The sequence below is a fragment of the Tyto alba genome, unplaced genomic scaffold, assembly GCF_018691265.1.
Source record: "Tyto alba isolate M040663 unplaced genomic scaffold, T.alba_DEE_v4.0 Super-Scaffold_41, whole genome shotgun sequence".
NCBI classification, from domain to species: Eukaryota; Metazoa; Chordata; class Aves; order Strigiformes; family Tytonidae; genus Tyto; species Tyto alba.
Window position 1 is genome coordinate 20,976,485 of NW_024881317.1, and position 13,941 is coordinate 20,990,425.

Here is a 13,941-nt window from a genome sequence, read left to right on the forward strand (position 1 = left end):
TTTTGCAGTCAAGAATGTTGGATAATATGCTTCTGCTTCAGCTTGATGGAAGAAAATGCCGCTGTCAAGAGAGAATCTGAACTTCCTCTGACAGCTCCAGAAGCACTGTGGTTTTAATTAGAGATGTCCTTGCTTCAGTTTTCTGATATTCTGGCTACATGTGGACAGACAGAGGAAGTGATGATCCTATGGGTTTTTCTCTCAATAAATCATTGGAGTTTAAATTATTTACATTATGAAGTGCTTGGATCTTGATGATTAGATAAGGAATACAGTGGTGGTTCTGTGACGTAGCAGAAGATTATTTTTTTAATCTGTTTTCTTCTGAATGGTAAGGTTTGGAGTTATTTGTTCTGGCAAAGAAGGATGAGAGACTTCAGGAACAGGAAGTATGGGAGAAAAAGCCTCCACTCAGCAGTAATGTTTCTAAAACTAGAGCTGGCAATGATGTAATTGAAACTCCTGCAGTGTTTTATAATCAGGCTATAAATTGGATTTCTGATGCTGACTTTGTATTTAGTTATGCTTAACTGTAATAAATATGCGTCTGTAACCATACCTTTTAATTGGATGGCTAAACAGTTTAGTAATTCTTGATTTTTATTATTTTTTGCTTAAGATCATCTGATTCGATGTAGTCATTGAACAGGCAACATTGCTAAGGGCTCTTTTGACTCTTCTTTTCCAGTGTTCAGGTCCATCTTAAGACTCTCTGTGGCCTTGGGATGAGTAAGAAGTCAGTCCACATCTGACAGTGACTTTTTGCATGACCAGACCTGTGCAGACACTGTAGAGACCAGTCTCATTTTGGCTATGTTGTGAATCACTTTACACAAGGAAAGCCAGTTACAATTTGTGGGAGTAGTGAACATTTTGGAGAGTATGCAGTATTTGCTTTGCTTTGGGTCTGGAAGAGGCTGTTTCTTCATCTGGGGTGAGCTGTGAGACAGTTGTGCACGATACTAGAGAAGAATGGCTGCTTGTAGCTTGCATTGCTGTAACAGTCTGGCCATGAACAGGTTCTACTCTGATTCTAGTCATCTCCTTTGAAAAATAAGAATGTGGATGTGCTACGCTAAGGTGATCTGCTAGATAAAGTTGATTGCACATTTGGTGGGTTTGCTGTTTGAGTAAAATGATGAGATTCTTTGAAGAAAAGGTTGTTTGTGACAAATCTTACCCTTCATTTATTGCCTGCATAACAGGCTCATAAGAAAACCTTGGGCTTTAGATTATGCATCACCCATGTGTTTGTCAGCTGCCTGGTAATAGCATCGTTAACAGTGGAATCATAGTAATGATGTTATGGAGAAGTCAGTCATTTTGTCCAGCCCCTATCGTGGATTTGTTCTCACCCTGATTGTACAACTACCTTCTTTTAACTTTCCTTTTCTACTGTGCACAGGTGATTAGAAATTAGATCATATGGTAGCTTTCAGTCTACCCAAAATACAACTCAGCTACTTCATCTTTCCTACAAAAACAATGTTGCAGTTATGGCATGGCCTACAAAACTTAATATGAGAAGAAATTAATAAAGTTTATTTAAACTACTTCTATTTTTTGAAAGGTATTTGATTATCTGCTGTTTGAGTCTTCCTTCTTTATTGATGTTTGTAGTAACATTTAGATCTTTTGCTGTACAAGTTCTTTCATTTCCCAATTAATACCATCAAACCATGTTGGTGTACTGTGGTGTTAAGTATGATCTTTCATTGCATGCAGCTGAAGTGTCCACCTAGAAAATTTAAACTGAAAGCTACAGAATACTATTGTAGATTTTCTGCACCATGAAGCCTTTGTTTGAGAGATGAGGAAAGGAGGGGAAGAAAAAGATAAATGAGGTTTTTGATGGTTTAGGTTAACGTAGAATCTTCTCTAGGCTCATAAAGACGTTTAACTTACCTTAGTATATGTGACTAATGGATCTTTGGAAATCTTATCAATGTTTAAATACTGAGAGCATGGAATGGAAGGAGATGTGTTCTTCACTGGTGTTTTTCTCGGTCTCATCTTGGATTTTTGCATACCTAATGCTGCTTTGCTCTCTGGAGCTCAAGCTTGCACTGTTTTTCCTTGGTCCTTGTACTTCCTTTTCTTGCTTTTGTGGTTTTTTGTTATCCTTTTAAAATATCTGTTGGTAGTACACCCCAAAACAGACATCCAAAAGCTCTCCCTGCCTCTGTAGGTCAAGTTGTTACCGCTGTTCCACAACTGACCGCTGTTATGCTGGATGTAGGAAATACAAGGCAAAAAAAAATCCACCCTAAATCTCAGGTTCCTATGGAGTCTGCATTTGGGAGTAAAATCAGTGCACAGGAGAGCCTGGAGTGTTCAGGACTAAGGTAAAGTCAGAAAAATGCTTTGCTAACTGTATCAGCTTATCCATAGTAGAGTGGGAGGTATACATCTGCTGCTGGCATTCTGAGAACAGTGTTTCTGATTGAGCGCTATTGTGCTTAAAATGGAAGCAGAATCTCTATGGAAACTCCAAGTGGTGGTAAGATTGAGCATTACAGTTTTGGTTTGGCTGTAGTCTTTGCTCCACCCTACAAAAGTTGTAAAGGAAATATAATTGAGTACATGCTGGATCTACCAGAACTGTTCTATCCCAAAATGAATGGTGGTTCTTCAAGTACTTTATCAAATGCTGCTGTTAATAAACAAATCAGTTTTTCTGTATTCCTGCTTAGATGGTTGCTTCCTTGAGCCAATACAACTTGTAGTGTAGCAGTACAGTGAACTCAGAGCTGCTCTAGTTTGAATTAGTTTTATTTAGAGGTGGTGTTTACTTGCATTGAACTGTAGTGCTTGTAAAAGTTCAGAGTTTAACACCAATTTCAGTTATAATTTTGCATTTGGGTAGACAGCTAAAAAAAAAAAAATAAAGGATGTATGGGTTAGCCATTAAAAAACTTAAGTACATTTTCTCGTGCCTTTAATTTGGTCAAGTGTCTCTCACTGGGCACTTCAACCAGAGTTCAAATTGACAAAGCTGCACAAATATTCAGAACAAATCTATATGGGACTTGCTGATTGTCCTTTTCAAGTCCTATGAATTCTGTAAAGACTTAAGTTTGAGAAGCAGCAGTTCCCTTCCTTCCCCATTATTGTTCTTTTCATCAGGCTTTTGTCTTGCCCATTTTGTCACATCCCTGAAATGAACATGTAGCTCTGTGGTGGGGTTGAAACTAGTGGCTAGTTGGAGCAAAGGCCCAGGACTAGTGAATTGCTTTGGAGCAAAGGCATGGGACAGTTATCCATAAGAAATGTGACTGTAATACTTGTTTAGGTTCCCATTCATTCTCAGTGAGCTTTTGGGGAACTGTCTTGTTTTCTTGCTTTCTGGAATAGATTAGAAGCCATTGTAAAGTCACTGATGTTAAATTTTCTTTAGGACATGGCTCAGTATCAACTGAACCTAAGGCATATGGGTTAAATAAAAAAAATATAAGAATGAAGTGTGTGTTGTCCCAGCTTCCTGTGTTTGTGTTCTGTTTATATGTTGTTAAGTTTGATGTCCGGCTGCCTTCCCGCAGTTTGAAAGCAAGCTTAGGCTCTGCTGCTGCTGACTGGATCCAGATGTGAACGGACGTATCAGGGCCTTGTGAGAAGGTCACAGTGGGCATGAGGGACAGGAGCACTTGGTAACGGTATGTTCAGATGCAGAGGATATGTATTCTTTTAAGGCATATGTGGGAGTGCTAAGTGCCAGTAGGTTGATGGGATGAAGCTGAGAAGAGATCCTTGACCCCAGGAAAGCCGCTGCAGGTGCCTTGACAACAAAGCAAGCTATTTTATTTTTGCAGACATGCATAAAGCTTATGCAAGGTTTTAGTCTCATTGTTTAAACTTTCTATTTTGAAGATATTTAAGACTTTTGACTGACAAAACTAAGACTGTGCAACATAAAGCAAAACTTCATTACTCTTTTGACAACTGCACGAAGCAACTGATGTTATATATTTAGTAGCTGTGTAAGGAGCTTTCTGGACATCAGTGAAGAGCTCATTCTTCAAATCAGTTGAATTTTCAGATTTTCTTGTAAAACATAAGGCCGTAGCCTCAATGTAGATTATTTTCTTATTTGTGAGGAAGTATTGTTTGCTCTTCCTTCTTTAAGAATTAAAATCCTGTATGTTCCACCAGAGTATCTTGCCACTTTTCCTAGAAGCATTGTATTGTTTGAGGATTTTTCCTTTTTATGTCAGAGATGCTAGTGTTTGAAAGAAAGCATAACACAGAGATCCAGTTCGGAGAACTGCAGATGTTGCTTGGAAGGGACATCTGGAGGTCATCTTAGTCCAGCTTCCCACTCAGCACAGGACTATTGCCGACACTAGTTTAAACAAGTTACAGCTTTGTGTAACTGAGCATTTAAAATCTGCAAGGATAGACTCCACCGCAGTCTCTCTGGTAACCTGTTCAAGGGTTGTGTTACCCTCCTGGTGTCCATCCTGAACATGCAAAGCCAATGTGACTACTGAGAGTTTCATTCTGTCATCTTTGCTGCTTCCATCAGGTAGCTTTAGGCACCTTAGCTTCCTCTGCCAGACAGAGCAAACCCAGTTTCCTCAACATCCCTTACCAGGTGAGGTGTTCTGGGCCCCTGACCATCTTGACAGCCCTTTGCTGGACAGACTCCAGCTTTGCCCACATCTCTGTTGAGGCCGAGGCCCCAAAACTATACTCAGTTCATGGTTTGTATTAGTAGAGTAGGAATTAGATTTCTTTATTCCTAGTTGAATCTTTCCTATACACGAGTAAAGGATGTCTCTGTGCTAGAGGTCAATGTCTGTACCACCTAGAAGCGGTCTGCTTAGCTTTAATATTTCCTAGATAAGGAATCAAAATTATGGGGTTCTTCAGGATGATTTAAGGCTCTCAACAGTTGGAAAAAGCAGAAGAGAAAAGGGTGAATGTCATCTGAAAAATGAGAGAAGGTAACTACCCTTCTTTCTTGTACTTTCCTTCTGTATAGGGAGGATAGTCTTTAGAAACCGAAGCAAACTTCTGGTGGAAACTAGATTGACACAATACCTGTTTCGTGGAGATATTTGACAGGTCTACTGTGAGCATTAACTGAACATTTGCTTACCTGAACAAGTTGGAGACTTACCAAAGACTCATTTATCAACTAACATCTGTAGTAGCTTATAAAGGTGTAGAGCTGTTGCTAAAGCAAGTAGATACTCTTATGTTGTCAAAGGGGGGCAGGAAATTAATAGAGCAGAGCCCATGGTCTCAAAACAGAATGTCAGATGTGTGACTACACTCTTGGTTCCTGAGAACAGTCTTTCGAATCCTTTAACCAATTTTAACCATATATAGTCGTAAAGTAAATGTCTTGCATCCAAACTCCTTTGAGTAGGAGAAGAGTGCTCACTTGTTTGGGTGGCCTGTGTTCACTGGCTTGTTGGCACAAGTTTTGTGCCATATCAGATACAGTACTCATGGCAGGGATCTGGAAGTGACAGAAGGTGTAAGAAATGGTGTCATTACCTTTGTTTGTAGAAAACCTTCACTTGGGGAACTGGGGTGGGGTATGGAAAAACTTACAATATTAAAGACATGGAGCAGGATTTTGTGACTCAGATCCCTTTGATTTCAGTGCTGAGTGGAAGGCATACCAATCCAGGAGAAAGCAACGCATAGTTGTAACTCACATCAGCCCCTCCAAGCTTAAAGCCCCAGTATACGAGCTGAAAGGGATAGCAATACTCAGGTTGAGTATGTGGTAGCTCATTAGAGGAGACTTCTAAACTGAAGGAACAGAAAGCTAACTAGTATGGCCCTTTAACCTGGGTTGAAATTGCAACTCATAATCGTGAGTTAAGGCTTTTTGTTTTGGGATTATTTTTTTTTTTCCCTGCAATATAACAGATCTGTGTTTTAGTAAGAAAGGGGATGAATAAATTTCTTTGGATTTCTTAACTTGTATCAAATTCCTATGGCAGGCTACAAGGATACAGAAGAAATTAATTCTAACTTGGAAACTGTATTGAATGCGAAGTATGTTATGCTTTTAAACTGCTTGCTTCTGTAACTGTTCTATGGGAGTTAAAGCTTAAAATAATCTAGCTAACATTGCTGTGTTCTCTTAGCAATACCTCTCAACTGCATGCGTAGATATATAGTGAAAATGTGGACAAGGAATTATCACATACAATCTTAATATGAAACTTCAGGGGGTAGTTAGTTTCAGTTTTCTTTTGGGATCAACACAGAAACATCTGTGATGAGGGTGCACAGTTGAGGCTGAACAGGAAGGTTCATTGGAAGAGTGGGACCTCTGTACCTATATGTCAGGCATGATGAATGGAAGTTTCTCTCAAGGGATAAAATAGAATGCTATGGTGTGATTTCCAGCAACACTGTGACATTGGCCCAGGGCATAGTTAAGAGGAGAACTCTGAACTAAAGCATCGTTTATGATCTTTTTTCTTTGACCTTAAGCACAGCTGCCTATAGGACCTGTGCTGAGGCCAACCAACTGGCCAGTAGGTTTACAGGGTAGAAAAAAATCTGTGGTATGTTGTAATGTTTAAACTGAAGTGCTACTGAAGGTAAACAATGAGATAATTAACCTACCTTTTTTGCTTTCTTTTTTTTAACCAGAGGCATGGAGAACTTGGTGACTGGCTCCAACCTTCCTCCACTTTTTACAGATGAAGATGGATCTAAGGAAGGTAGTGAAATTACTGTCACTGGGTAAGCAACTACTTCTTTTTAACCTTTGGCTGATAGATACTGTCTCTAGACTTGCCAGGGAAACTGTTTCAGTGGGAAGAGGGCATTCTAAGTAATTTTAAACAAAGAAAACCAAATAAACCCAGCAAAAATAAATCCTACAATGTTCCCTTGGCCTCGATAGAACATCACAGGACTCTATTTAGGAGAAACCAGGGCTCTTCTGAACTGATGGAAATGACCACAAACTTTTCTTTAACATCTCTTATCATTAAATGTTTGCATCCCTAGGATTTTAGTCTTCAAGACAGATTTAGACAGCATCATGGGGAGCAAGCAGGGAGGGTGTAGATGTTGGCTACAGTGGTCCCTGCTAAATAAATTATTTCTGTTAAAGATACACCAAATATCGCTGATCTCTGAAAATCACTAAGAAACTGGTTTCTTTCACCTTTGTCAGACTGGCTCTCCTTTCACAGACTGGAGCAATGGCCTCATAAAATCACAGTGGCAAAAGAAGTTGTCTCTTTGGAATACACTGGATTCTTGCTGTGTTTTGACAGTCGAAGTTTCTTTTCTTTTTGTAAAGCACCAAGCAGTAAAATTCAGACTTTGCAGGCAGGTAAAGTCCTGTAAAAATTAATATGGACACATTTACTTCAAGCAGGTCTGAATTTGGATTTACATATCTGGGACTTCAAACTTCCTGGTGCCAAAAGAGGTTTGTGTTTAGGGGGTATTAGTGTGTTGATTGAGCTTTCATCAGCTTTCACTGCAAATAGCTACATCACATTGAAGTTTTTCCTGTACGTGTAGTTAAGAAACCTTCCCTGCTAAGGGCTAACCGATAGGAAAGCTGAAACGTTCTTCAAACCGTAACAGTGATTCTAGGAAACTATTGTTCCTTTTTCTTTTTGACACATACCAAATGTAATTAACTTACAGGAGTGTGTACACATTTGTTCCCTTTCTCCCTCTCTAATTGTTAGTAATATGAACTCAATCTGATATCTGAAAGTCAGGTGTGGATTTCTTCAGCATTTGTGTCTTTACCAGTAATTATGCTGCAATTGATGACTATAGTGAGTAGTGAAAATACGCTGTTCTCCCTATTTAAAGACAGATTTTCCTGTAGGCATTCGACTAGCAATTCTGTTAATATGTGCCAATTTTCTATAGCTGTATTCTACATTAACATGAACGATTATTTTGAATATTTGAAATTTGGTGTGCATGTAAGCAGCTGTAGATCTGAGTAATTGAACAAAGTAGACTTGAAGCTTATGCTGCTGTTACAGTAATGTTCATGAATGTAACTGGGCAAGGCCAAGTAATCTTTAACCTGGCTCAAGAAGGGATTAGAATCTGAGATGAGTCCCAAAATCTTATCATTAATTTGCCTGCTGAGTGTAGTGGTGAGAATGATTATGGAGTTGTTGCCCCCCAAATACGTGCTTATCTCTATCTACCTTCAGAAATATTTCTGTAAACTTGCTGCTTTTTTTTTTTTTTTTTTTTTGTTCCCTCTAGACAGCTTGCCCTTTCTTGGAGTAAGGCTGATTGATACAGCTCTTGCAGCAAAATTAAATAGTGGCCATTCAGGAGCCTGTTGGGAGCTGGTCATGTTTGCGCTTTATATACCCACATGTATTAACAGGAGATTGTGTTGAATGAAATACAATCCAAATCATACACAACCACAAACCTTTAAGTGTATTTCTAAAGAAATATATTAAATGCATCCAGAAAGGTGTATATTGGTTGAAGATGAATTTCAAATTCCCTACGGTACTTTTGAAGAAACATAGACTCATGCTTTCTGATTTCTGATCCAAACATTTACTTGCTTGACAGTTGTTTGTATAGTCAAAAGCTTCACTAAAAATGAAACAAAATAACACTTTCAAAAATCAAACTGTCTTTGAAAGTCCACAGTAAATATGGTAGTTATAGCGGTTGCTTGGATAGAACAGCCAGTTCTTCAAAAATGACTCTTTAAAATCTCTTTTTCTTGGTAGTATAAGAACTGAATACATTTGCAACATTTTTGCATATTTTAGAAGATTAGGGAGGAAGTGATTTAGCAATATGATGATTAAATTTTTTCTTTTGCTATTATGTGCTTTTTCAGATTATCTCATTCTGAGAGTTCATTCAGTGGTGGAACTTCACAGTCTGTGAATAACCCAGATTTGGTGGAGGATTTGTCACAGGTTCAACAGCTGCAAAATGAGTCCTCTAATACTGCTGAAAACACTGAGCAGAAGCCTGAGGAGGAGGTGAGATGAAATAATAGTGACTTCTCAATGAAGCAAAAGCATGGAATTTTGTCATTATAGTGTCTTACCTACTCAGATTTCTTTGGATAGGATCACAAATTTTCATTCATTTCCCATTTTCATCTTTTGATTCTCTCTAATTTTCTACTGTGTTGCACAACTGCGCACAGATAGCAGTGGAAAGCTGGCAGTCATAACGTACAGAGAACAGCAAGCGTGTCTCTAGCTTAGCCAGCAGGGTCCACAGACCAGTGCTGTGTTCAGTCTTTTTTCTGAAGATTGAATGTCAACTGCCACAACTTATTTTCTCTTGTGAGTCAGGAAAGTGAGAGCATTGTACTCTTCTGGGACTAACTGATGTCTTTGAAAGCATTATGCTTATTGCTTTAGACTATACCTTGTGTACCATCCGGTACTGATTTGTGATGACTAAATCATGAAGGAACTGAAACTTGACAAGAAAGTGGGTTTGGTTTTTTTGATAGATGCATTTGATATTCCTCCTTGTAGTTTGTCTTCAGCTGTGAGGTCCTTGCTGAATTAAGGAAGCAGTAAATTCCAGAAAGGAAACTAAAACTAACGTGATGGCAGGAACATGTTGATCTGGGGAGAGATTAGAAGTACTGAAATAGTTGTGTGTACAAAGCATAAGAAAACAGTGTTGTCCAGAGATTGCTATATTAGTAGTATGAAGCCAAGAGGATGAGTGGTAATTGTTATTCCTGTGAGCTCAGTGTGCCACAGGCAAATCTTACAATGTTCCCTCCGCTGGAGTTTGTTCATCTCTATTGGAGGCAACTAGTGGGAAAGAAAGACAATAGAATGGATTAGAGTAGAAAAGCCTGTATACTGTCCTTTCACCCACATTCTGGGCACATAATGCACAAAGGTGAAAGATTTGGAAGAGGCAAAATAATGAGTTAACGGTTGTTAACTAATACACAAAATCTCTCCAAACGTGGTATCGAGGCAAATGACTGGGGTAAAGGGTATGTGGGGGTGAGAATAAATAAATAATAATAATTTTTAAAAACCCTGAAACAAACCACAAACAACTAACCAAAAAAAAATTTGCAGTTGCATTAGCTAGGATGAGAATTTCATAGGTTATCAGTTCTCATGGTTTTACAATCAGAAGTTGATGCCAATGCTATTTTATTGTCTCTGTGGACCAGGAGATACTACAAACAACTTTTCAAAATGAGACTTCTTTGGCTTTGCTTAGAGAAAAGTCAGAATTGCTCTGAAGTAAGGTTTGAAACTTACATCCATGGAGAGGATGTATTGCAGCAACATACTCCTGATGAAAATGTTTGAGACATGAATATTTATTCCTTCCAGAGGCGGTAATTCTTTTCCTTCAATCTGAATTTTCTTCCATTTTCATTTTGCAGCAGCAAAGAACTAAACGAGGAGGCTGGGCCAAAGGGAGAAAGAGGAAGAAACCCCTTAGGGACACCAATGCCCCCAAATCCCCCCTCACAGGGTATGTGCGATTCATGAATGAGCGTAGGGAGCAGCTTCGAGCGAAGAGGCCTGAAGTCCCTTTCCCAGAGATCACCAGGATGCTGGGCAATGAATGGAGTAAACTGCCTCCTGAGGAGAAACGGGTACCATTAAACTCCCTTTTCCTTGTTGGATTATGATTACTGTTAAATGGGAATATTGTTGTGTAGTGAGGAAGCTAACATAGGCTTTTGATTGAAGTTGTGTTTAGGAACATATTTCAAAATAAGGGGCACAGGTCCTCCAGAGCTCAAATAATGAACCCTGGTGGGGCCATAGCATCTCATCCAGGTGTGACTTGGAGAACTGTATCCTCTAGTTAGTGCAAGAACATATTCAGAACAGGGAGATTGCTCCAGTGAGACATCCCATGGTTTATGAGATTCACCTGGATGTAGCTGATGTACCTAACTGAGATACAGCTGAGACCTACCAGTTTCTAAGGCTGAAGCCATTGGCAGGATGGGGCAGACATTTATTCACTGTGGCTGGGGAGAACTTGGCAGGATTTCAGAGTTGCTTGAAGGATGTTGCAGTTCTGTTTGCTTTACAAACTCATCGATGTATATAAACATCTGGTGTTTTAGAGTAAATCAAGCAGACCTGATAGGACAGGTTACTGAAGGAGAAGATTAACATGAATAAACTTTTAGACAATGTTTTAAAGTAATGTTAGCTATAGAAAGAAAGTTGTGATCTGTATGATGGGCAGGACAGCGAGAGTTACATATTCTAGTTTCTTTACACGTTACCTCAGGAAGAGGGGTTTTTCCACCTTTCAGTCAGAATGTGATGTCTGTCACATTTGGGACTGAAATTGGGACATCTATCACAGTTGGGACTACTGTGGCCTCCTGCACTGTCTGATATGCAAAGGAAGACCAAGGCAATGTTGGCTCTGGTTCTTCAACGCCTTCTGGAGTGGACCTTGTTACTGCTATGGGTGTCTTACCATCCACACTGATTGCCACCTGGAGATAACAAGACAGGAGTTAAATCACAGTGCAACTTGATGAATTTATCAGGATGTTTAATCGTTTGAAAATACTTAAAAGTTTTTATGATTGCTGGATGAAAAAAATGGGGTGATACAATAAACGAGTTCCTTTTGTTGCTTTTTACAAAGCTTGTAGAATGCAAGTTATACAGATATTACAAAATGGTGCATAGGCATAGCATTTTAGCCATAATGGAAAATGTGTGTCAAGGCAAAGCAGTTGAATTGGTAACGTGTCTGTAGTGAGAATGATATTGCTGTCTGCTGGGAGAGAGGGGAAGATCAGTAAGACATTCTGCCCCTCTACCTCCTGCCCTTAACATATTCTTACCAGATCTGAGACAGGTTTTTAACCTGGGAAAAAGGAGATGGAGTTCAGATTGCTCTTCTGTGTGCTGCTTTTTAAATCCCCAGGGAATCTGTCCTTTTTTGAGTAAAGCTGAGAGTCTCTAACCTATAGTGGGTGAGGGAAAGATTGCCGAGTACTTCCTTCCCTTCAGTTTCTCCTGCCTTTTTTAATTAAGGCAGTGAAGGCCACTGCTGCTTCAGAATGTGTGTGTCTAATGCAACAGCCCAAAATTCTTGTTGTAGCTGAGGAAGCTTGGTTTTGGTTAGCTAACAACTATGAAGTCATTTTCCTGAAGCAAGCAGTGGAGTCGTAGTATACTGCTGCTGTGTGGGTTAGTATCCCATAATCCATGGGAAGAGCGTGTCTGATGCTCTGCTCTTATGGCTGATTTCTAGCAATTAGCAAACTAGCTGTCTGATATAAAAGTTGAAGGGAAAGTATTGCATTTCCCCTGCTCCAGCCCTGTAGTCTCGCTGCTTCCCTTTGTATTTGGTGAGCACAAGGACAGGTCGACTGACCCAAACAGTGAGTCTCCCCAAGAAAAAGACCATTACTAAAATCATAAAGCAAACATCCTAATAATCATTCTTCTTATTTCCTTGTATGGGGGAAATATCTAATGGGATGTATAGATCTGCACTAGAAAACCTAGAACATCTACTTACGGGTAGTGCAGCAGAACTCATTCTTACAGATTCAAAACAGTCCATCCAAAACACAAGTTAAGGAGGAAAAAACTGTTTTTAATGCAGTTCCAGCACTCTTTCAGCAGCACGTTGCTAGAGGTGGAAAAGAAGAATTAATGTCTTATAGAAGAATACAATGTCCAAAAGCATTGCAAACCCAGCATCACCAAATTTGCACCCCAATCCAGAACCTTACATGTCTTCAGCAGGGTTAAAACAGTGTTGCAAATGTGTGGAATTTATAACAGTTATGTGTATTGTTGTGATAACTTAGTGAAAATAAAAGGCATACCAGGTGACTAAGGTTCATTCTGATTTAATACTTGCTTCCATTTAATTTTAAACTCGTTGGGGGGAAAAAAGTGGGGAAGGCAACTTTTTTCTTGAAAGGATCCTATTAGTAAGTGTTGCAGCCACTCCTTAAGTGGTTTTCAGTTCATCAGTTCCCCATAAGAATTATCCAGTTAAGATTACTCTGTTATGCAGATTTGTGAAATAGCTTCAGGCTAAAAACAGAAAAAAATTATTTTAACCTAAATGCAGATAGCTTGAATTGATAGGCTTTTTTATCTTTATGGTACTCTTCCAATAGCCATGATGTTTTGTTCACCTCTCAGATGGGTGAAGCTTGTGGTTGTGAAATGGTAATGCTTTTTGTGTGTGGGGCATGAAAACAAGAGTGTATTGGAACCCCACTGTTACAAATCTGAACATTAAGGTGTTATTGTTTAGTGGCATTTAATCCCAGCCACAGAAAGGTAATCCTTAAGTGTTTGGCCTATAATGTGCAGGTAATATTCAGCTGAGTTGAGTAGCTTAGTAGCAGGTAACTTCTGGGTCAAACAAAGAAGAGTTAACAGAGTAGTGATTTGAATTAAAAAAAAAAAAAAGAATTCAGGACACCTGAATACAGTAATTTTATCCAGAAATCTTATGTCTTTGCATCTCACATACATTCTCATTGTTTCTTCACTCCTTTCCTGTTTGCATAGGTGAAATGGATCAGCACTTCATCTGACAAGTTGTTTTTCTTCCCTTCCTCCTGAAGGGGAGGAAACTCCCTGAAACTCTTGGACTTTTTTGTTTCAGCGATACCTTGATGAAGCAGATAGAGATAAGGAGCGTTATATGCGGGAGCTGGAGCAGTATCAGAAGACTGAAGCCTACAAAGTCTTTAGCAGGAAAGCACAGGACAGACAAAAAGGCAAATCACACAGACAAGGTATTGAATGGAACAAAAATATGTGCCTTGCTAGAATGACAGAAGATTCCCAGCTTCATGTAGCCTGACACTCATTTTAAAGCCTTTGATTTAAAGGCTTGTTAAAAAAGCAAATGTGTTTTCTCTATGGCACTTTCATCAACTGTCTGTAAAGTGGTTAGATTTATGTAAATTTAACTGTATCTAGATTGTATTGGAGGCTGTGCATTAAA

General features: G+C 39.1%; 1 protein-coding gene across 6 annotated transcripts in view; it reads left to right on the top strand.

The window, feature by feature from the left end:
* The window catches only part of HMG20A (high mobility group 20A), a 44,725-nt gene that overhangs the window by 18,484 nt on the left and 12,300 nt on the right, over positions 1-13,941 (top strand). For all 6 annotated transcript variants that reach the window (XM_042804148.1, XM_042804146.1, XM_042804147.1 and 3 more), the window contains 4 exons: positions 6,619-6,711; positions 8,822-8,969; positions 10,364-10,579; positions 13,597-13,729. In XM_042804148.1, coding sequence (XP_042660082.1) covers positions 6,623-6,711; positions 8,822-8,969; positions 10,364-10,579; positions 13,597-13,729 — 586 coding nt within the window. In that variant the 5' untranslated portion in view covers positions 6,619-6,622. The remainder of the gene's footprint in view (positions 1-6,618; positions 6,712-8,821; positions 8,970-10,363; positions 10,580-13,596; positions 13,730-13,941) is intronic.